The 24,385-nt window shown below is 36.0% G+C and overlaps 1 protein-coding gene across 1 annotated transcript in view; it reads right to left on the bottom strand.

Annotated features, from left to right (window-relative positions):
- PTPRT (protein tyrosine phosphatase receptor type T) overlaps nt 1–24,385 on the bottom strand; it is a gene marked incomplete at both ends in the record, with an annotated part of 698,891 nt that overhangs the window by 307,667 nt on the left and 366,839 nt on the right. Inside the window, one exon of the mRNA XM_081322609.1 lies at nt 13,025–13,318. Coding sequence (XP_081178735.1) covers nt 13,025–13,318 — 294 coding nt within the window. The remainder of the gene's footprint in view (nt 1–13,024; nt 13,319–24,385) is intronic.

The raw sequence follows: 24,385 nt of genomic DNA, 5'->3' as shown, positions 1-24,385 counted from the left end.
AGTAGTTGTTGAATGGATCTGATGAACTCCTCAGAAAGAAAAAGATGACAAGTTTGAAGAACAAAAGGCAATACAGAAATGTATGGCTGTAGTGGAAGTGAGGATAGATAGAATCTTTTAAAAAGGTGTAGTGAATAGTTTGATTTAATTAGAATTTAGTAATGTTTACTTTCTTTTCCCTTATTTATGTGTTATGTGTTTAGCTATTATTTTCCACTTTTATATGATTTATCCCAAAACAGAACAATGCAATGGGCATGCACAATACATGTATATGTACGTGTGTGTGAATAATAATAATAATAATAATAATAATAATAATAATAATAATAATAATAATAATAATAATATATAAAGTTGGAAGGGACCTTGGAGGTCATCTAGTCCAACCCCCTGCTCAGGCAGGAAACCCTATAACATTTCAGGCAAATGGCTGTCCAGTCTCTTCTTAAAAACCTCCAGTGTTGGAGCATTCACCACCTCTGGAGGCAGGTTGTTCCACTGGTTAATTGTTCTAACTGTCAGGAAGTTTCTCCTTAGTTCTAGGTTGCTTCTCTCCTTGACTAGTTTCCATCCGTTGCTTCTTGTCCTGCTTTCAGGTGCTTTGGAGAATAGCTTGACTCCCTCTTCTTTGTGGTAGCCCCTGAGATATTGGAACACTGCTATCATGTCACCCCTCACCCTTCTCTTCATTAAACTACACATACCCAATTCCAGCAACTGTTCCCTATATGTTTTAGCCTCCAGCCCCCTAATCATCTTGGTTGCTCTTCTCTGTACCCTTTCTAGAGTCTCGACATCTTTTTTACATCGTGGTGACCAAAACTGGATGCAGTATTCCAGGTGTGGCCTTACCAAAGCATTGTAAAGTGGTATTAGTACTTCACTTGATCTTGATTCTATCCCTCTGTTAATGCAGCCTAGCACTGTGTTGGCTTTTTTGGCAGCTGCAGCACACTGCTGGCTCATATTGAAGTGATTGTCTACTAAGACTCCGAGATCCCTCTCACAGTTACTACTATTGAGCAAGGTACCACCTATACTATACCTATGCATTTGATTTTTCCTGCCTAAATGTAGAACCTTACTTTTTTCACCATTGAATTTAATTTATGTGTGTGTGTATGTGTGTGTGTGTGTGTGTGTGTGTAAATAAATAAATAATATAAATAATTTTGGAAGCCTCAGTTGAGATTCAAGACTTACAGTTATGGGTTTGTGGAGGATTTTGGGAGGTGAGATCCACTTGGACTACTGGATTTATATGATTTGTCCCAAAATAGTCATTTAGCTGAGCTATGGAACATGAAAGCCATTGTTTAAGTTTTGTTTAGCACAAATCATCATTAACCTCTAGTTATTTGAATCCTTACCCAAATATTAGGCCATCTGCCTCTGCCTCCCTAGGGCCATATTGTAATCTTTCCCTCTCAAATCAGTGAAATCCTTTTCCTTAATTTCAAACCTTTAAGATTATTTAAATATAAAGCAAAAGTTAAATAACACATTCAGTCATATTTTATTACAATTTCATACATTCTTCAAGAATGAGCACAGTCAATCAAACTAATGTTCAGGCTAAATCATACTGTATTAAAACTCATCTTTTTGCTAGTTTAAGATAATTATGATTACGAGAAAACAAAAGCTTCATGGTGTTGCACACAACTAAATAAATTAATAAACCCCAGATAGAAATTAAAAGGAAAAAATGCTTATGACCAATTTTAATAGCTAGATAGCAAGAGATAATCTAACCTGGAATATTTGTCTATTTTCACAAATGCATAAGGTTCAGGCAGGACCCTGTACTTTCCTTAAAGGTAGCTGTTAATTGTCATCCTTCTAACTGCACAGAAAAGAATGTGAAGTTCATGTACAGCTAGAAAGAAATCAGAAATTGAAACACCAGAATAATTTATAGCAGCACAGCTTGATATGAAAATAAATAGCTAAACACAAACCAAAATGTGGGAAAAGAATGCTTATTTCTGTATTTTAAACACATGCACCCTCAGTGACAGAGGTAAGGGGGGGGGGAAGTAATTATAACCCACTTTTGATAAAATGTATCTTGGGAATAGGGGAAGCAGGCCAAAGTGTTCTTAAGATGTGTGCTCTTCAGTTCCATTTTAGAAGACAGTGCTCAACACCTAGTTTCTATTGGAGTATGTATATAACATTGTTGTAGCAAAAGTAATAAAAAGACTTGTGGCACTTTAAAAATTGACAAACTTATTATGGTAAAGGGGAGCTTTTGTGAAACATGTTCTACTACATAAAAAGAGAGAGAGAGAGAGAGAGAGAGAGAGAGAGAGAGAGAGAGAGAGAATTGGGGGAGGATGAAAGAAAAATAAAAGAAGATAAAAATTTTGAAATTGCCTACAGATAATGGCTATTTATAAAACAGTTGCTATGTATGACACGTGGCTTTTCCAAAAGAGGTTGAATTTCAGTTTGAATGAAAACTGAGCCCACTAATCAGCTCACTCTGTTACTGAATGGTTTTTTTATTTATTTAATATGGTTGCCTATCTCAGATTTGTAACTCTGGGCAGCTAACAACAGTTAAAAATAGAGAGAACTGATTGCTATTTAAAAAAAACACGGGTAAAGGTTTCTCTCTCCAGTCATGTCTGATTTGGGTGTGGTGCTTATCTCCATTTCTTGGCTGAGGGAGCCAATGTTGTCTGAAGACATTTTCTGTGGCCATACTGTATGGCCAGCATGGCTATATGCCAAAGGCACACAGAATGTTGTTACCTTCCCACTGAAGTGATACCTATTAATCTATTCATATCTGCATGCTTTCAAACTGCTACTGTAGGTGGGCAGGAGGTGGGGCAAGGAACAGAAGCTCATGCTCTTGAGGGGTTCTTGGGTCGTGAATCTGGGCTGTCAGTTTTCTGACTGACAAGTTCAGCATATTTAACAGCTGAGCCATCAATCCCCCTTGATATATACCGTATATACACACACACACACACACATATATACGGTATATATATATATATATGTAAATTACTAACAAAGAATTAAGGGAGACTGATTCTTTGTTAGTAATTTACATAAATATATGAGCTGTCACCGGTGTGACTACTGCTTGCTCGATGGCCTTCAAGATAGGCTGAAACAGGAAATAAAGATTTGTCCCATGTTTGGGGCCTAGCAAGGTAATCTAAATAGTTAACAAGTATTTCACACACACACACACACACACATATATATACATACATATATATATATATATATATATATATATATATATATATATATATATATATATATATATATATATATATTTGCTGTAAAGACATATAATAATAAAGCAACCACAATTCATATATACTTAGGTAAAAGTAAGCAAAATAAAATCCTCAGTGCCTTCTTCTTGCCAAACTATATCTGTTTTTAGGCAACGGTGTGGCTTCAGAAGTAACAATATTGATTGCATTGCCTTGAAAGTCATTGGAAAAGATGACCAGCTCACTGCATCTTGCTAACCTCCAATATTCCAGACTAGCAAATAAGTAGTCCAAAATCACCTAGCTGGCTTCATGTCTAAAGTGAGACTTGAACTCACAGTCTATAGTTTCCAGCCAGGAGTCTTAACCACTGTACCAAAACTGGCTCTCAGTAGCACCCTGATAACTATAAATAATCAAAATTAAGCCCATTCAAGCTCTGCTTATTTTTCATAGTGAAATCAAACAACCTAGACAACAGGAAGGGGGGTTCTCCCAAGGTGTTCAAAGGTACCTTATATTAATAAACAAGCCACATGGGATGATCTTGAAAAAAGCAAGCAATGGCAGCATGCTTTGTACTAAAAGCATAATTGGATCCAAGAAAATATCAGAAGCACATGTATAACTTTTCTATCATCCTGTCAGCTTATACATGCATAGGAGAGGATTTTGCATATAATGGATTTTATTCCTGTTTTGTATAAAGAGCACCTATTTTCTTTTTAAAAACTTGTTGATTTGGATGTTATAGATTCTGCTGAACCCAGGAGCCATTTCAGAGTAGGGTACTGTCAAATTTAGGTTAATGTTATTCATTTATACTCAGAGATAATGTATAATTAACCTGTGGATTGTGCTGTCAAGTAAGTGTCAGGTAAATGAAACTGTGTTTATATTTGTGAATGCTAAATGCTGCACACAAACAAGGGGACAAAAGCTGTTGCCTTCTGGCTCTGCTTATTAAGTTCCCAGAAGCTTCTTCTCTAATCACTTTTGAAAACAGAATGCTGGATTAGGTATGCATTGACTAAACTCTTTTTGTAGTGTTTAGCTGTTTATCCAGCAAATACTGTTAACACCTGCAGCCATTTCTGTTATCATTTTAACAAGCACAACAGTGCTTCACTTTATTCATACAATACAGCAGCCCATCATTTATATTCATACTTAGTTGAATAAACTACATGATTGTGCAGGTTAACTCAGTTAGCTAAGCCAAATACTAAGTAAACCATATAGTTGCTGAACATGATGTCTGAACTTAACTATTAAGTACCAGCCTTTACTGATTCCTTCATGAGGAGTTCAAATGATGTCATCTTCCATTTGTTGCATTCCTTCTTTGATGCCACCTTGCCTTTGATTAAAAATCATGTTAGGGAAGAAAAAGTAGCTGAATAGTTGCCTAAACCTTTGGACTGGTAGTATTGGAGTTGCCATTGGGAAGCGCTTCTTGCTCCAATTCCCTTTGTTGTTATCACAAGAATGGCTTTCAGACCTTTTCCATCAAATGATTTAGTCTTCTTGAAGCACTTAAGAATCATCTCCAAGGGATTAATGCTAATATGCTTCACAGGACAAAACAATATATAATTAAGCATATAACACTGTCTTTCTGGATATACTGTAATTTTCCCCACAGAACTATGAAACTCATAATATACCATATCTCAAGATTTGGTCAGATCTTATTAAGCATTCCTAAACTCCAGATCTTATTTTTAAATTGTCTGTTTTTCTGTTTTTCCTAAATTCTATCAATGACCAATACTGTATGCCTCAGTAAATTTATAGGGTTTCTTTTCATATTACAGTAGCAAATTGGTTAGGCTTCATTTCTTTTCCATTTACAGTGATTCACATAAGACTTTTCTTATGTCTTCTGTGCCATTTATACTACACAGACGTCTGTCTCTGACAAATGTAATAACTGCCAATGACTACTAAGAAGAAACCAGTTTAAAAAGTATGGGCTAATTGGTTTCAATTTCTGAAATCACAATAACTATCTTTCAAGTAAAGATTTTGATTGATTGGTTGATTGATTGGATTTTTTAACTTTTTTTTCATTCTGGCTTCCAAGGCCAGCTTCCCTATTATGTTATTGCAATTTTTGCATTATGAATCCATACCAAACAATTCCTCATTCATGTGGAATATAACACAGTAGCAAAGCATTAGCTTTGCATGCTGAAGGTCTGAACTCAATCCCTAGTATCAGGTGGAAGTGGAGGGAATGAGAAAAAGCTATTTCCAATAACTTGGAATACTATATGAGCAGGGGATTGGACTAGATGACCTCCAAAGATCCCTTCCAACTCTGTTATTCTGTTACTATTTCCTGTTCAAGATATAATATGAATTGTGACTGCAACTTGCATGTTATGGTCTTGAATACGACTAGTGTCAATAGCAATCTTATGAATCATCTTTGTTGTTTGTGCTTAAGGTATGCAAAACAAATATATAATATTTATATAATCACATTTTGAGTATCCATCCATTCCCCTCTATGGGGGAAAAAATCAGAAAAATGCATATTTGAACTCCAATCTCTCATGTCAAAAGCCAGCACTCTAACCACTATGTTATCCAGCCACCCTCTCTATGCATATATCCCTAAGTATTTCAATTTTTTTATTTATTGCATAGGTCTTCTTGCAGTATTGATTATATATAAAATGGCAGGAGAAGAGTATTAGAGAATGGCATGGCCAGCATTGAATGGTGAAAGACAGAATTTAACTGCCAGCTTGAAGGGGGATCCAAGCCTGCACTGCTGAGAAGGATAAAAAGAACTATCCGTTTGTCCTTTAAAGCAAGTTAGTACTTGTTTGGGATGTCTCCTCGAATACAAATGCTCAAGGCTAGACTAGGGGGAGAAATCATGAAGGAAAGCATTGGTTACATTATACATACAGACACACAAACACACAAATATATATAGTCCTCAGCTTACAGCCATTCATTTATTGACTATTCCAACAAATACAACAGCACTGGAAAAAATGACACACAACTGGTCCTTGTTCTTTCGGTAGCTGCAACATCCCCAGAGGCATGTCATCAAAATTCAAGCCTTAGCAATCAGCATGTATTTACAAGAGTTACAACTGCTGAGGTCATGTGATTACCATTTGTGACCTTCCCAGCTGGCTTCTGACAAGCAAAGTCAAAGTGCAAACCAGATTTGCTTAGCAATTACATGATTCCCCTAACGACTGCAATTATTTCGGTGGCAAAAAAGGTCATAAAATTGGGTGTGGCTCATTTAACACCTGCCTTGCTTAACAATGGAAATTCTGATCCCCAATTGTGGTCAGAGACACACAATTGTACGTGCACACACACACACATATCTATATAATGTCTTACCCATACAATTGTAAACTGAAATGTCTGTCTTTCTGAAAATGTTTTTTTTCTAAATGATGAAATGACAAAGGACAGCTTGGATATTTGCCTTCCATTTGTTTTAATAAAATGATTCACCACTTTGTATATTGATTCATTCATAAACTGATTGTGTAGCTTGGCTATTCGTATTACTAAAACTAGTATGTGAATACCTAACAAGCTCATATGAAAAAAGGGAAAAAAACATTCAGTGACTTAGATTAACATTTTGCACCAGCTACAACCATATCCTCAAACTAGTGGTTGCAAGCTCTTCAAAATTCTGCCATGGAAAGTCATCTGGGTAGTTTACTTTGAGAGAGGTTGGACTATCAGCAATATTAGAGAGTCCCCTGTCCATTCAAAGGCAATATTTGAAACCAGAAGGAATAATATGATGCTTGTTTTCAAGCCAACTTGATATGTTGCTGTTCCTGTTCTTTCTCCTCCATCTGCTCTTTGCTGATGGCATAAATGAATGTTTGGTAATGAAGTTTATCTCAGTGATGATTTATAGCATTATGTCTGATAAACTTTCTTGAGCTGCTGGCATGGATAATGGCACTCATCACTGAATTCTGTTTACTTAGTGAGAAGATGCAAAAGCAAACAAGCAAAAAATTAGAACTCAATTTTTAAATATACCAGGATGAAGAACAACCATAAAGATAGTTATTAACTGAGATATCCTTCCATTGGGTAGGGAACAAAATCTGTTTCTTTGAAAAAGGTTGTTTGTATTTCATTTTTATTAAAAAAAATCAAGATAAATTCTAGCCATAGTTTAGTATTTCACAGGCTATAAATGTTGGGAGTGTTTCTGTTTTGCTTTATTGTTGTTGTTGTTACTAGTTTATGTGAATTTAATGGACTAAGCAATGTAAAAAAATAGCAAAATGAAGAAATGTGTATTAGGACACATAGCACAATTCTGAAGATGATCGTGAAGATTTGTTCCAGAACTTGTAGCCATTTAGAAAAATCACCTTTCTCAAGTGAGTCACTTTCACGTTACATGTTCTCTTTCCCCTTCTGCTACTGTGCATATCCTTAAAGAACCTGATTTCTCTTTGCTTCAATAGTCAGGTGATAACCAATGATGGGGTGTTACATTTTACATTTGTTTGCCATGCAGAGTTTCATTGGTAGATGGGCAGCTATAGAAATTTGTTAAATAAATGGATAACTAAGGTAATGAACATAACTTTATGAGATTTTGTTTTGCTCTCCAATTCCTGGAAGCTGCCAAACAAACAAAAACAAATGAAATGATTGCAATGTGGCAGATTGTACACCAATCTGGTTATAAATAGAATTACGTGAAAAAAGATGCAAGATCTCAACAACATTTTTGTTCTTCCTAAAATTGTTGCTTCTCTCTGAATTTCTAATGTAGTAGTGTGTGTGTGTGTGTATAAAATTCTGCAAAACCCTAAAAATCATAGTGTGCTTATGGTAAAGTTCAATCTGGCATTGCCAGAACATACAACCAAAATGTGCTGCTTGTATTCAACCTTCCTTCTCTCCTTCCTTTTCTTTTTCCTTCTCTCCTTCCTTCCTTCCAAATTCTTCAATATGTCATGCCAATGGCAACATTATTTTCTACCTCACTTTTTTTGTTAACAAGAACACAAATTTTACAAAGATCAAATAGCAGGCTTTCTTTGAATATAGTTTGTGAATATCAAAGGATTCAGAAAATTTTATGTTACAAAAACATAACTAATATGTCAATTTAATAATAAATAAAAATGCACACTGCTAGTATAAAATATCATTTTGTAAAACAATAATTTTCATAATCAATATTAACTCTGAGCTCTTATTACTATTAATAAATCAAAAGCTATTGTCATTTTCTGAAAGAATATATCCATTTTATGATCAAGTATTCCAGCTATCACAAATTGTTATGTCACAGTCTCTCTAACCCACATTGAACTATTCCTGATCATACAGTTACTTTGATATGAAGAAAATTGGAATTTCTAGGGAGAGTAAAAGCATATTTTAATGTTTATAATTAATGAAGGAGCAGGAATAAAACATGCTATTTTCTGACAGAAAATAGGATGTTAAAAGTTCAGAATTAAGTCAAAATATTTTCATACCTGAAGCAAAATAGAAAGTGATATTGTCTACTTATTCATACCTATGGCAATTTATTACTCTTGTGTGACATTCAAACTCTACTGCTTTAAGGTACAAAGTAATAGAAGGAGTTCTATACAATTTCCTGAAATCCTTCTCATATCTTTTTGACTGGAAAGTGTGTGGTAGGCAAAACAGATTAGCTCAAAAAGCTAAAATCTAAATGGATGGTGTAGTAATCAGAAAACACAGCAAGTATAAATGTGCAACTTCACTTTTTATTTAGTGAAACGTCAGCATGCAACTTGAAATCCATGTAATTTTTCTGAGGTTAATGTTCTCATAAATACTTCCCTTTACAGTAAAACAGATGTTCAATCATGGATTTCCTTCTTAGTTGGAACTAGGCACAATTAAAATGCTGGAAAATCTTTCTTTTATAGCTCCAAGGCTATATTAACATCTACAAAGAAAAGGGGCAGACACTAATATGGAAGTTGCATGAAGCACAGCAGATGTAGAACATCATATTAAAGCATTCTTTGGTTACGTGTGCAATCTCTCAGGTGTACTGACATCTGTATTAAAAAAATCTGTAGCTGAAAACCAAGACTGAGCCATAAGTACCTCTTATTATAACAATCTATAATTATCAGAAATTGTGTCTGAAGTTACTTAAAACAATTCTTTACAAAACCAATTTTGATTGCAGGCTGTGATATATATCAGAAGCATAAGTTTTTATAAGTTAAACAGGAAATGAGACATGCATGATGATCACCAATAATGAGCTGGGTGAGATGTTATTAACCATATTTCTCACTGTTTATGCCACCTGCAACAACTAGAGCAACTCTTTCTCAAAAGCTATCTTATGATTGCTAAGGCTGATGCAGTTTATTTTGAAAAAAAAAGTCTATTCACCAAGATGGGACAGGAACAAAGGAAGCTCAGAACATCCACTTGAAGGGCACCAGCACATCACAATTAAATGTATGAAAGGCAGCTATTTTAGAGCCATTTTGAAGGGTATTTTCAGCTCTTAAAATATAGACAGAGCTTGCAAACCTAATAGCAAGGGGAAATGCTGAAACAATTAGCTTTTCTCCCTTTGCCTTGCTTTTCACTTCAGTGTTACAACTGTTACTGGCTGCAGTATTCCTTCATATTTGTTCTTCCCATTACAACATTACAACAGAGATTAAGAATTCAAGTTACCCACCTGCCTGCCTGCCCCAGACAATCTAGCCAATTGTAATAGATAATGATAGCTGTCATCCAACTCCATTTTTTTATTTGTACTGAAGCCTTTGGAGTGGTAATTGTGTAGGTTCCCTAAAATAGCCCTGTTTCTAAATGGGGCAAACTTGTATTTATTTATCTACTAAGCATTCTTAACACTGCCCTTTCCCATGCAGTAATAAAGTTTCAAAGAAGAAAAAACTTCCCATGATACCAGAAGCTTTCATCAGGTGATTTTTATTTATAAATATTAAAACATTTATCTACTGCCTCCCGTAAAATATCTCAAAGGACCCTGCATCAAATTCAAAAAAGAAACAATATCAAATAAAAAGTTATTGTAAAAGTGGTACATTAAAAATGGATAGGAAATAAAAACTAGTCTCTGTTTTTCTGTTTCCTACTCAAGCAGAAAATGTATAATTAAAAATATAGAGAATATACCATAGGTGTTCCTCAGTTACTGGGGAGAGAGCTTTCCAAACAGCAGATATAACCCCAAATAACTGGCCTTTTCATGAATGACTATAAGAAGACATTCACGGCATACCAAATAGATCCTCCTGGAATGGTGTTGAGCACCAACTGGAGGAGATGATCCTCCAAGTAACCCACTGCCACACCCATAAAAACAGCAATTTGACTATACTTAGGATACAGACCCTAGATCACAGACCCTAGATCACAGATGTTATGTGCTTATCTTGGTGTCTACCAGCCAGCACTTGGGCCATTACATTCTGGCCATTATATTACATTCCATAAACCCAATGAAAACTTTTGGATGATCCTCAGAAGCAACCCCATGCATTATGCATTGCAATAAAACAGACAGGTGTGGGGAGAGCATGAATTATTGTTGCAAAATCCTTGGATTCTGAGAGGGTCACAACTAAAGTACCAGATGAAATTGGGTGAGCACAAGCTAACTATGGCATCTGCCTGACTATTTAACAATAGCTATATTTCCAGGAGGACCCCCAAATCATAGACTTGGTCTTTCAGAGGAAATGTCATCGCATCAAGAGACATACTGTATAACAGAGAATCTATAAAAAAGAACAACTCTGTCTCACTTGGGTTCAACTTCACCCTGCTTTGTCCTGTCAACACTCTCACAGCTTCTGGACACTGGAATAAGACATTGACCATCTCTCTTGAATACACTGGGAAAGTAATCTACAATCAAATTATTCTAAGCATATTGCTAACAGTGCAATCCAACCAATGTATGACATTTTCAAATAACTTTGTGTATATTTTAGAAAGCAGGAGAAAATATCTAAACCTATGTCACTCCATAAGAGAGTGCCATAAGAGTCAGAGTCTAACCCTGCCCCTCAAATGAAGGTTCACAACAATGCTTCTAATCCCAGCTCCTGCTGAAAATCTGGAAGGATACCATGGTTAGTGATTTCAAAGGATGTAGAGAGGTTGAAAAGAACTAATAGGACTGCATTATCCTTCTCTAAATCATGACAGAGGTCATCCACAAAAACAATCAAGGACATCTCCATTCCATGCCAAGTCTGAACATTAACTTGAAAGTGTTAATCTCTTTCCTCTTGAGTGCTTTGTAGCTACACTGCGTATTGACCTCAGTTTCAGTAGCCTTCTCATGGAATAAAAATTTAGAGACCAGATGACAGATATCAAAAACACATGGCTCCAGGGAAGGCAGGCAGTTGGCCTTACTCCTTCCAAAATGATGCATTAAAACACTTCCCAGATCCAGTTTGTTACAGCCCCATAAAACTGTTTAGGAAGCCAGGAGCTGTGTGAATCAAGGCAAGAAGTTGCCAGTGACAGTCAGGAAATCACACTATTCACTTCCTCAGCTCCATAATCAAAAGGAGCCCAAACAATCCCTTTTAAGCATCCACCAGAAAAAAAGTCTACATAAAGAACCTGAGTAGACTATCTTAATCAGCCTGTTCATCCTACAAGATTTTATGCTGATTGTCAATTTCATTTGGCCAGGGCAGTGAGCAGGTGGGAATTCCCTCCATATCCATATCACTACACAAGAGTCATGGGAGGTCCAAAGTGTGGCTACCTACAGCCTTGTAACAGGAAGGTGATTTATGAGGTATTCTAGTTCAAGGATGCTTAGGACTTTATATAACAGTAATTACAAACTTAAACCTTGAATTAATGGACATTTTTGGCAGGGGGAGAAAAAAATAGGTGCTATCAATTACAGATGCTTTCTCTATTCATATAATTAAAAATCAGTGTGCAAAGTGCAAGTAATGGCTCTGATCCTTCAGGCATGTTCAAACTTTTTACTAACTACAAACGATTTTTTTTTTAAATCAATTTCGCCCAGATCAGATACAGGGTGATTACCAGGACTCTGTATGACCATTATATCTTTACTTATTGAATGAAATTTCTTATTTTTAACTGCATGTGCTACTTTAGGTGGCTGATAGAAGCTCTTGTCTTTTTAATATATTATAAAGTGTTTAAGGCACACTTCATTGTCTAAAGCAGCTCACTGAGAGCAGGGATTTTAATCAGGAATTATAAAACACTATTTAGTTAAATAGTCAGCATACTTAAACAGAGAAAAAGATGCATATTTCCACTCTGATAGTATTAAAGTGGATTTATTAATATTAATTTTGCACTGAGAAAATTAAATCTTTTAGAAGTGCAATTACTTAATACTTAATTTATTATGTACAAAGCAGAATGTCCAGGCTGTTTTGAGTAACAAATTCACACTTTTTCTTTTCTTTTTTAAAACATGCTTTAGGAAGATAAAATAAACAGAACTGAATCCAAAAAAACATTCATCTAGAATATTGCTTTGCTTTCGTATTAAGAGCTACCTCAAACTTAAAGAATACAATATAGCCGATGGCATAATAGAGAAAATGAAATCCTTCTGCCCCCAATAACTGGAAAATTATGCTGGACAATAACTGGACAATTAAAGAAAAAAAGGTAGAAAGGCAAAGAGGACATAAATCTCTTTCCATCCCCTCATTCTAAAACAACTTCTATGCCTTTTACAGAATTCATAAAGGATGATGGCTTACCAGCACATTTTGTTCTTGTTGTGAGAGGAGGCCCAGGGGGTCCAGTACCCCCTTCTCCAGGACGGGTAAGAAGCACTCTGATCTCATATTCCACATCAGGGTCAAGATGCCATAACTTGTAATTGGGAGAATCCACAATGTGGGTTTCGGCCCAATTTCCATTGGTTGTACGGTATTCTACCTCTTTCAGGATGATGGGCCCATCACCAATAATGGAGTTGGCATTTGGTTTGATCCATAGGTATGTCGCTCCAACTGCTAGAAGTTCTGGAGGAGCAATAGGAGTGGGTGGTTCTGAAAGAAGCAACAAAAAAAAGAGTTCTATAAACACTTTGGTTGTTGTTTTTTTCTTGTTAGCTCACTCTGTTTGTTAGGACGCTGAGCTTGTCGATCAGAAGGTCGGCAGTTTGGCGGGTCGAATCCTGAGTGCCGCGTAACAGAGTGAGCGCCTGTTACTTGTCCCAGCTTCTGCCAACCTAGCAGTTCGAAAGCACGTAAAAATGCAAGTAGAAAAATAGGGACCACTACGGTGGGAAGGTAACAGCGTTCCGTGCGCCTTTGGCGTCTAGTCATGCCAGCCACATGACCACGGAGACGTCCTCGGACAAGTGTTGGCTCTTCGGCTTTGAAACGGAGATGAGCACTGGCCCCTAGAGTCGGAAACGACTAGCACGCATGTGCGGGGGAACCTTTACCTTTTACCTTTTTAATGTAAAAGAAACAATAGATGATTTTCAAACATTACCTAGAGGAAAGAAAAGGAGAAATAAAAATAATTTATTGATTAAAATACTTATGCAGATTTTAGCACTGGAACAAATAGTTTTATTTTCAAGAAATTGTTTATGTAAAAGAAGCAACTCCTTTGATAAATCATACATCTCAAATAATCACATTTGAAATAGTTTTGTAGTTGTGTTCAAGTGACCCACCCAGTACAAAGAATGCAATTGCAGAGGCTTCATTAACTTTCAGTGTAAATTCTGAGCCGAACTTGCATGCACACAAATTCTCTGCCAGTGTTCCACCATCTGGCAATCTTCTTATGTAATGCAACTTTAATATCTGAAACCTCTATTTGTGCTCATGCTGATTATATGGTATATTCTGGGAGATGCAGTCCTAGCAAATCTGGAAACACCAAGATTGGAAAAGCTGCTGTTTTCAACAGTCTCTGCCAAAATAGTCAAAAAAACCTTACAAATCCATAATTTCACTAATAAGTAATCTCTGCTTATAAATAATTATAAATGAATGTAAACTGAGGACCAATTTGTATTGGCATAGATTGTTTCCATTACAGATATACTTTATAAGTACATTTACATTTTAACTCTACTTTTTTTTCTTGAAAACACAATCATATTGCTAATAAACCTTTAAGCATGTCACAATTATTAATTCATCTAATGCCAAGAAAACATATTGTCCATGTAAATATATAACTATCATGCTTAGCACATTTGCTGGCAACTTTTCCCATTCCTGGAACATGGAATGATTTTTAGAAGAAAAAATGAGAATGCTGAAAAAAGTGGATGGGCACAGGAGAACTAGGGGTAGATATAATGTTCCAAGAGTAGACACACAAGACATTTATATTCAGCCTGGGTTCCTGCACAAACATAAGGGTCTTTTATCCTTTGTCCCAACTGAATCATCATCAACATTTTAGCATGTCTGAAACTTACATTGCCCCAAACCAGATCCATGAATATTACAAATGATTTTCCTTCTGGCAATGTAAAGTATAATAGCATAGAACCTAATATGAACTAGAACCACAGCATGTAGTAAATATTAAAAAAATTCTTACAGTCCTTTAACATTCCCAGATCTCAATCTAAATCTGGACCCTGAAACAAAGTTCTCAATAAGATGAAATTGGCAGAAAAACACTGTATATGAAAAGCAATACATACATGATAATCCATGTCTATGTACATTAGAAAAGATGTACATACCTTGTTGGTCTTATTCTATTAACTCTGAGACCCTTTTAATCACTAAGAACTTGTTCTTAACTCACAGATTAAATCTCTTATGGATCACAGTAATGTTTCACACAGAAGCAACTGTGGGAGAAATCTGGATACAAAGGGGGTTATTTTCAGTGTTTGTAGAGATGCTTATCACACTTCTCAGGATATCCTTAAATCAAACAAGCCTTTCTGTGATTACAAGCTCAAGAAAAGTTGTAGCTTCCTTCAGGGGGCAGCTGACAGGTGTGACGTATATGCCTACACAGGCTCTAAATCAGTTTTATCCTATCAAAACTGCATCACAGTACAGCTGCCATTATTTTTCAGCATATTGGTGTAAACTACTGCTTCCCTTGAAGTAAAGGGAAATTATTTTTTAAGAGAAACCACTGTGACAGAAGGGAGAATACAGATTTTAAGACATTTTTATTTAAACTCCTCAAATATTTATGGGGGGACTTTTTAGTATTTGGAGAGCCAGGATTACTTGTGATGTTTAGGTAATTTTGAGGAAATATATACATGTAAGCTGACTCTACAAAGGCACTTAGTAAGGTGACTCTGTCTCCTATAGTAGAGAGGACAGGGACTTCTTTTGTTTTAAATGTGATCCTTCCAATTAGAATAACTGCATCACTTGATGGAGCTAGCATATATATTTGGCTTGCTAACAAACAATAAAGGGAGACCGATATGATCATTTCAAACTTATTTGTTCTCATCAGTCAGCCATACCCTTCTGAGATTCGAACCCGGGCCGACTGCATCTTAAGTAGTTGTTTTAACCCCTAGGCCACAGTCTCTCTCTCTCTCTCTCTCTCTCTCTCTCTCTCTCTCTCTCTCTCTCTCTCTCTCTCTCTCTCTCTCTCTCTCTCTCTCTCTCTCTCTCTCTCTCTCTCTCTCTCTCTCTCTTTGTTAGCAATCTAAAATTTACATATATAGGGGCTGGTGCTCATCTCCGTTTCAAAGCCGAAGAGCCAGAGCTTGTCCAAGGATGTCTCCGTGGTCATGTGGCCGGCATGACTAGATGCCAAAGGCACATGGAACGCTGTTACCTTCCCACCGTAGTGGTCCCTATTTTTCTACTTGCATTTTTACGTGCTTTCGAACTGCTAGGTTGGCAGAAGCTGGGACGAGTAACAGGCGCTCACTCTGTTACGCGGTACTCGGGATTTTATATATATATATATATATATATATATATATATATATATATATATATATATATATATATATATATATATATATATGGATCTTCGGTCATTCGGGTTTCCTCCCGCGTAGAACTGAAGGTGTAGGTGCAACGTTTCGACGGAATCCCATCCGTCATCATCAGGCTGGTGGCTTCAGCTTCCCTCTTCTGGGAGAAGCATGTGGCTGTTTGTTCCTCAGAAAACCTCAGAAAACATATATATATATATATATATATATATATATATATATATATATATATATATATATATATATATATATATATATATATATATATATATATATATATATATAATATCTGTGAAGTAAAAGCATATATTAACACCCAGAGAACATGGGTAAACTAAGCGTTCTGAGTGAATGTGGTTAGCCACACAGAGTTAAATGAAGCACTCACTGAAACTAAAGCATGAAATTGATAATAATGCTGGGAGTCCTACACTTGTAAAATAACTGAAATGGATTTATTTTTATTCTGTTCTTGTGTTATTATTTCTGCTGCTTATTTTTGGCTATTTTAGAAATTTAAAATAGAAAAAGCTGTTTTTTTTCCTCAATTTCCCTTAAATGTTAGTTGGCTTGTCATAACTTGTGGATATACATGCACTGTGCATTTTTGTACATTGATCTGGGGAAATGAGAATGATTGAAAGAGACAGATTATTTCAATGTGCTGTGTAAACCCAACTCTCAAGCACAAATTCTTCAGAGGCTATATATCAAATAAATTATCACACACTAGCATTTGAAACTATACTACATTCTTATGACATGCTTGATAAAAACAAGAAATTAAAATGATATGCCTCATATCTACCAAAATCACATTTCTTTCATGTTTCTGAACAAGCTTTATTTCAAAAACCTTAATAAAATATGAACAGGAAATAAGTACTCCACCCTTGATTCATGAATACATCCAGATATAAACTTATGCTCTGCTAAATTCTATGTCTTGTTTTTCTTTTCATTCCTGTGTAAAATTTCCACTTCACTTTTCTTCTGACAATTGCTCCCACCAACACTTAGGCAAGCAATGGTTCACCCCCTTTCCAAGAAACTTTTGATAGATTTGACTGTCATGGACTATTTGTGTCCTGTTTTCAACCTTCTCTTTTTAGAAGGAAGGTTTACATGGGACATTTTCTTTCAGTTTTCTGACATGGGTACAGGATAGAAATGACATGATCACTTGTACTTGTGGGTGATCTCTGGGAGGAGAATGAGTGGTACATCTATCCTGGTTCTCCTTGAATTCTCAATGTATTTCAATAGCATTGATTAATGATAACCTTCTGGGCTAGTTTGGGTTTTAGAAGTGGGTGATGCTATATTGAACCAGTTCCCATCCTTCTCGCCAGGACTGGTTCCAATAAGTGTTGATTTAGGGGAGGCCCAACCCACAGTCCCTGATTTGTAGCATGCCTCAGGGCTCAACATTGTCCCCATTCCTGTCACCTACATGAAGCCACTGGGTGAGGTCATCTGACAACTCAGGGTGAGATATCAGTATGCTGACGATGCTCAGTGATGTTGTGGAGGCTCTATCTCAATGTTTAGATGCTGTGGGGAAGATGGGGAAGAATGGGCAGCAAATCAGCCGTAGTAAGACTGATTGACTTTGGGTTTTAGGACCAGGTTCCTGTGACTTCATCTCTTGATCTGGATGATATTGCACTCCTCCAAACAAAAGGAGTATTTTTTGGGGGGGTGTCTTTTGGAGTCATGGTTCCTGTTCAAGGAACAGGTGGCAGCTATGGCAGGAGGGCTTTTCTATAATGAAAATAGCTGCCACCTATTTTTCATGCATGCAGCAATAGCTGGACTGAGACATTTTGCTCACAGACACTTATACCTTAGTCATATGCAGGTGAATTATTGCATTATTCTATACCAAGGCTGTCTATGAAAAGCATCTGGAAGCTCTTCTCACTAAACATACACTTCTGCATTGGCTACCAATATGCTTTCAGATGCAATTCAAGGTGCTTGTAGTCATCTATAAAGATCTTAAAGATAGGGGGACAGGATATTTGAGGAATGACTTCCCCAATGACTTCTACCTGTCTTGTTACATCCAACAGGAGAAATATGGCATGAATAATGTCATATTTGTCTGAAATGCTATAGGTTCTCCTGCTTGAGCAGGGGTCTGGACTAGAAGACCTCCAAGGTCCCTTCCAGCTCTATTCTATTCTATTCTATTCTGTTCTGTTCTGTTCTGTTCTGTTCTGCTCTGCTGTATTCTATTGCCATCTTGAAGGACTCAGGAAACAAAATAGTTGTGTTGCAATGCCTGCCCATTGGAACATCCTCCTCTAGATATTAGATAGATCCCAGCTCTGCCAGCCCTTACCTAACCCAGAAAAAAAGGCTGTGTGCCCAAGCATAGGGTTGGATTGATAGTTAGAGCCCCTTAGAAGGTTATGTTAACTGTTGTTGATTGCTTTTTACCTTGGCTGCCAGTTATGTATTTTATGTTTTTCAAGTGTTGTTAGCCATCCAGAATCACTCTGCTGTCATGGATGAACATTTAAATTAAATAAATAAAAATATCTTTTATCTTGCTTTAAGTACATTCAGAATACTTGTCTCTTCCAAGAAAAGGAATTTTAAATATAATGTACATTTATTATAATATCATTATTTTCTAAATTTTAGCTAAACTTTAAACAGTTTAATTAGACATAAAATAAAATAGGTTAGGCCACCATAATAAAATAATTCCTAGTAAAACCCCTTTGTTTAGAAATCCATTGTAAATTTGCCAAATTGTTATTTGAATTATTATGTCAATTCAGGTACACCATTAGGTGTAATCATTAGATCAGTCTGTCTGTCTGTCTGTTTATCTGTCTATCTATCTATCTATCTATCTATCTATCTATCTATCTATCTATCTATCTATCTATCTATCTATCTATCTATCTATCACCTATCTATCTATCTACACAGCTACACATGTAGCTACCCAAGAAAGAGATTTTGGAAAACACAATAGAAAACTTGCAAAAGTGTGTGTTTTGCTTATGCCTTTCATTGGAACAGCTACAGTGCTATGATCAGAAATGAATAGGATACAACAAAAGGCAAAGTGATATATATTGGCACAAGAAAGTGCACTGCACTTCCAAGTTACTATCAGTAATTTCAAAATTGGAAAGCAATTTAGAAAAGTAATATTCAGCATTCAGCCTAGTTTATGTATTTTAGCCAATGCTGATCTCTTCCGTATTTTCTTACCTTCATTTTTATTTGATGGGAAAAAAATAGATTTTAGGAGATTTGTATTAAATTTAAAAAAGAAAAATAGTGAAATTTACAGGGATGCACAGAACAGTGTGCAGGTGAAGGTAAAACTGCTTAATAGATAACATACATCTTGTAAAACTCCACTTTGCATTTTAAAAAGAAATAAGTCAAAGTAGTCTAATACATATTAGGGTAAAGGAGAATACTAAACCCTCTCATCAAATTTCTTTTTCAGAAGAAAGATTTTTACCCCAAGTTTGTTTTCCAATTTCCATTAATATATTTTATCCATTCTGTCATTTAGGAAATCATTCCGCATTTTCCCCCTGATGAAAGGTAAACTCACAAACTCCCAGGTCTGTGGTCTTTCACCTACAAAATAGCCAAGGGATATGATTTATTGTACATTCACCTCTACAGTAGTTTGTAGTATCTCTAGATTCCCATAGTTTAATTAAGTCTAAGGGCAAGATATTAAAAGGCTGGGTAGGGGGTTTCCTCTGAATGGAACTATTATCATCAAGGAGCCCTAACTTTCAGAAATGGTTGGAGTACCATTCCTTCATTGGAGAAAACCTTTATTCATTTTTTGCTGCTCACAAACTGGCAAAGAAGTTTAAAAACTCCCCCCCCCCCCTTGTACTCAGTTCTAAGCAAATTTGTCCAGTGGATGTTTTCCAGGTAGAAAAAGCTGAGAAAGATGCAAAAGGAAATTGAAGTGAATACAAGTAGTCTTACTTAATGACTGCCTTGTTTATTAGTGACTATTTGAACTTATGACAGTGTTAAAAAACAGCAACTTAGAAACCATTCCTCAAATTCATGACTTTCACAGCATCTCTACTCTTGTTTTCACTTGTTTGTTTATCTCATAACAAATTATTCCCCAAGACAAAGAAGCACAGTTCAACTGAAACACAGCAGGGATGAAGTAAAATTGTAAGCACAATTGCATCCACTTGATTTTCATTTAATGATGCCTTCACTTAATGACCAAGTTTCCTGTCACAATTGTGGTTGCTAAATAAGGGCTCTCTGTCACAGGAAGAATCCCATCTACTATTTCTCAGGAACACATAGTTAATTTGATGCCATTAAGGTACATTCAGTTCCGTGATGACATGAACAAATGTTCATTATCTCAACCTGTCCCAGTAAGTTTTTCAAAGATATTTCAGTTCCCCTTTGATCCCATCCATCCAATTTATTTAATGTCTTCTTCTCCACTTTTCATATCACTGACAAATACTATTTTTTCCTAATTCATCATCTGCTAACCTCACATGTCCAACTTCTGTGAGTTTCTGCCAGTCACTTCAAGGGCGCAGTCAGTCTTTGTTTGGTCTACAGTAATACAGTAGACACAAATCTTCAACAAAATAATCTGATATTAAATTTTTAAAGTCATGTGTAGTTTAGAATAAAATAGATAAACAAATTAGAAATAAAGAAAAATTAATACAGTATTAATTTTATCCATTGAACTGTTCATGATGTCACAAATAATTCATCTTAGAGTGATATGATAGAGAGTATATACATCTATGACACTATTTTAGCATATTTCCAGACAATTGAAATCAATTTTAACTTTCAGTGGAAACATAATGATGAAACAGATATATGCTTGATAGGGAAAGTTGTGCGGAGAAGGTAGTTAAACTGCAGCTTCAAAAAACAATGGGTAAAACAGATTATCTGGGATTCAGCCCAGGATATGGGACAAATGGCATTGGTCACACACTTTTAGATGTCCTCTGGCAGGAACAGGATGGACATTTTATTGGGTTTCAATACCATTAATCATGGTGTATTTCTGGACCAGCTCTGGGGGTTGGGGTAGTATTGTGCTGGTTCTCCTCCTTACTCTGAGGCTAGTTCCAATCAGTAGTGATGATGGAGAGAAGTCCAGCCTGTGAAGTGCCACAAGGTTTTTTGTCTTGTTTAAAATGAAGCCCCTGAGTGAGGTTGTCTGATGGTTTGGAGTAAGTATGCTGTACTCATAAGAATGTTCAAAATACCCAGCTTTATATCTCCATTTCAAACTGCCTGATTGTGCCATGAATATTCTGTCCCACTGGGGGCCTGGATGGGATGCAACAGGCTTTGGCTCAAGTCAAAGTCAAGACTGAGTAGCTTTAGGTGTTTGGACCTTCTGGTGCCAGGAATTTTCCATCTTGAGTTCTGAATAGGGAGGGCTGTTTTGAACAGACCCAGTGCACAATCTGGGGATTCTCCTGGATTCTAGGCTCCAGCTACAAAAATTGTGATATCACAACTGACTGTAATATAGCAAAAAACTCAAATACTAACGTTATCTAGAAAATCAGCTTCAGTTCTCACTGTAATAAAATATATTAATAGAAGACACAAACTACTCTGAAGGAAGCTATTTTAAAAAAAATGAAATATGAGCTTATAACATTGTATAGAAATTAATAACTTGATATGAACATTAATTCTCCTTGAAGAGAATTTACAGATTAAAATATGGGTTACTGATATGGCTTCAAAGGACATTTCTTATGTCCTTGAAAGCTAGCTGGAATAAACAATTTAATAAGATAACCCGAACTGGCAATATAGCAAGCAGATATATTTTATATTCCTAAGAGTTGCTGATTATTTAGAACACTGCATTCAGTTTCTAAAAAGGTAGAAAAATCTTCCAAGATATTTAATATCCTAGTACCTATTCAACAAAAGATGTGACTTTAAAAATGCCATCATTCTCTATTCAATCCAAATGTTCTTTTCTAGTGACAAAACTTTCACTATCCCAAACAATTGATGTGTATAATTCTCTTTCCTTCAGTTTCTCCTCCATAAATCTGTTTTACTGCACTGCAGTCCAGAAAATTTCATGAGCATTGCTGTGTAGAAACAAAATTATACCATTTCCTTGACCAAAGATTCATGCTCAGAAAAGGTGGATCACCAAGACAAGGTAATCAATACAGAAAGTTCCACTTCTAAGAAGTGATAAGAAAGAATCAAAATCTACCACTCCTAACCCCTAGGCAATGTAACTCAGACCTAGCCATAAATGCTTAACTAGAAATGCTACCTCCACCATGTGACAGAGATTACTAGTGCTGGCAGTCACAGCTAGCTTTGCTTAGACAGAAGCAAAGAACTTCTTGTATTTAAGATCTTCTCAGAAAGCTGTTTTTTTTTTAAGTTTAATGTTTGACTCTAAATGCTATCTGGCTTCATGATTACTAGTAATCCAAAATGACCAAGGATCTACCACTTTTGTCAAAAGGACAAAAGCAGCATCACAGTTCCACCCCTTTCATGTATGCATGTTATATCAAGGTGTACATACAAAAGCTGTGGAGTTTGTATCACATAAATACTGGTAATACTTTTGTACTTTACCTATCCTTGATCCCTCCTTGTGGATACTGGTAGGAAAGTTACTATTATTATTATTATTATTATTATTATTATTATTATTATTATTATTATTATTATTATTATCTTGGGCTCTACATTTTTGCCTTTAATTTTAAAAACCTACATGTGTGTATTTTTTAAAAAAAACATTAATATGATTGCCCAACTCAGACAATATCCCTGGTGGCATTCACAACCATTAAGCAAAAATACAAAAGAAAAATAATTCATAGTACAAAAGCAAACTAAGAAAAGTAAACATCCACTGAGACTAAAATATAATGTCGCACCAACTGGGAATTCTACTAATCCTGACCCAAGCACCTGAGGAAAAAGCCAGTTTTAATTACCTTTATAAAGGCATAAAGACAACAAAGTATTGGGAGAAGGATTGAGAATCTTCCAAAGAAGTAAGAGTGAAGTAAGAGTACATACCCTTGGGAGACCCAATGCTATGTCACACAGGCTTTTAAAGGTGATAACAAGATAACAAGCTCATGGTATAGAAATATTATATGTGAATAGTGAGATACACACATGCCTTTGGACAAACTGAAGCTTCCAGATAGAGTTCAAGGGCAGCTATAGGAAGGATTGGGTTCCTTTGACTAAGACCATTGGTCAACACTCAGAAGACACAATAAGAGCTGAGAAACAGGCTTCCAGTTCACGCACGTGGCGCTTCTGGACGTGCAGGGACAGTCTGTCTCCTGCCGTATGTTTCTTTCTTGTTGGGAGGGCCCTGAAAAGGTTCAAAAATCTCCCTGGAGGGTCGATTACTGAGAGGAGGACTTCCCTGCGATTGCAGAAGGGCGGCAGCCCTCTACTGGAATCCGGGATCATCTCCTTTGGCCCAAAGAAGAGATCGGCCATCTTTATGGCCGGTCACTAAGCTGCTCCCTGCCGAAAGCCAAAAATACTACCTAACACTACGAAGCAATCTGCAGGATCTGGGTGAGCTTTTACCTTTCCTATTCCCTTAATCATCTTCCTGTGGGACTTTCCTGAAAATCTCCTTCCCTATTCTTGAGAAAATGCCTGAATACCTACTTTGGGAACAAAGCTTAAAGCCTCAAAGTTACAAAAGAAATCCAAATAATGCAGCAAAGAATTTAAACAATTTCAGTTGTACTTACTAAAAAGCTTCTATTTGTTGCTGGGGACTCACTATCCTATTCTTTCTTTAAACTGTGAATTAAAAAAAATGGACTAATTCTACAAAAGTTCTATATTAATTTGGAAAAAGAAAAAGAAAAAGAAAAAAAAACCCTTACATTGCATGTTACATGTTATTGATGACATCTTGTGGCAAAACCTGGTACAGCAAGTAAATTTCCTTTTTCTGTTGTGAAAGCTCTCTGAATAACAGAGCTGTCCTTGAAGATAAGTGTGGGAACACCTGGCACTGAATACAACTCTTCAGGAGGTGGACATTTTTTGACTATTATTAAAACAGCCTCCATGGAAGATTTAACTGTAAACAACAACGAAATGGATGAATACCTCCTGCCACTTG

This window comes from Vipera berus (assembly GCF_964194415.1).
Source record: "Vipera berus genome assembly, chromosome: 3".
In the NCBI taxonomy this organism is placed as follows: domain Eukaryota; kingdom Metazoa; phylum Chordata; class Lepidosauria; order Squamata; family Viperidae; genus Vipera; species Vipera berus.
Note: the sequence above shows the minus strand (reverse complement) of the source record. Positions and strands in the feature narration are given on the sequence as shown.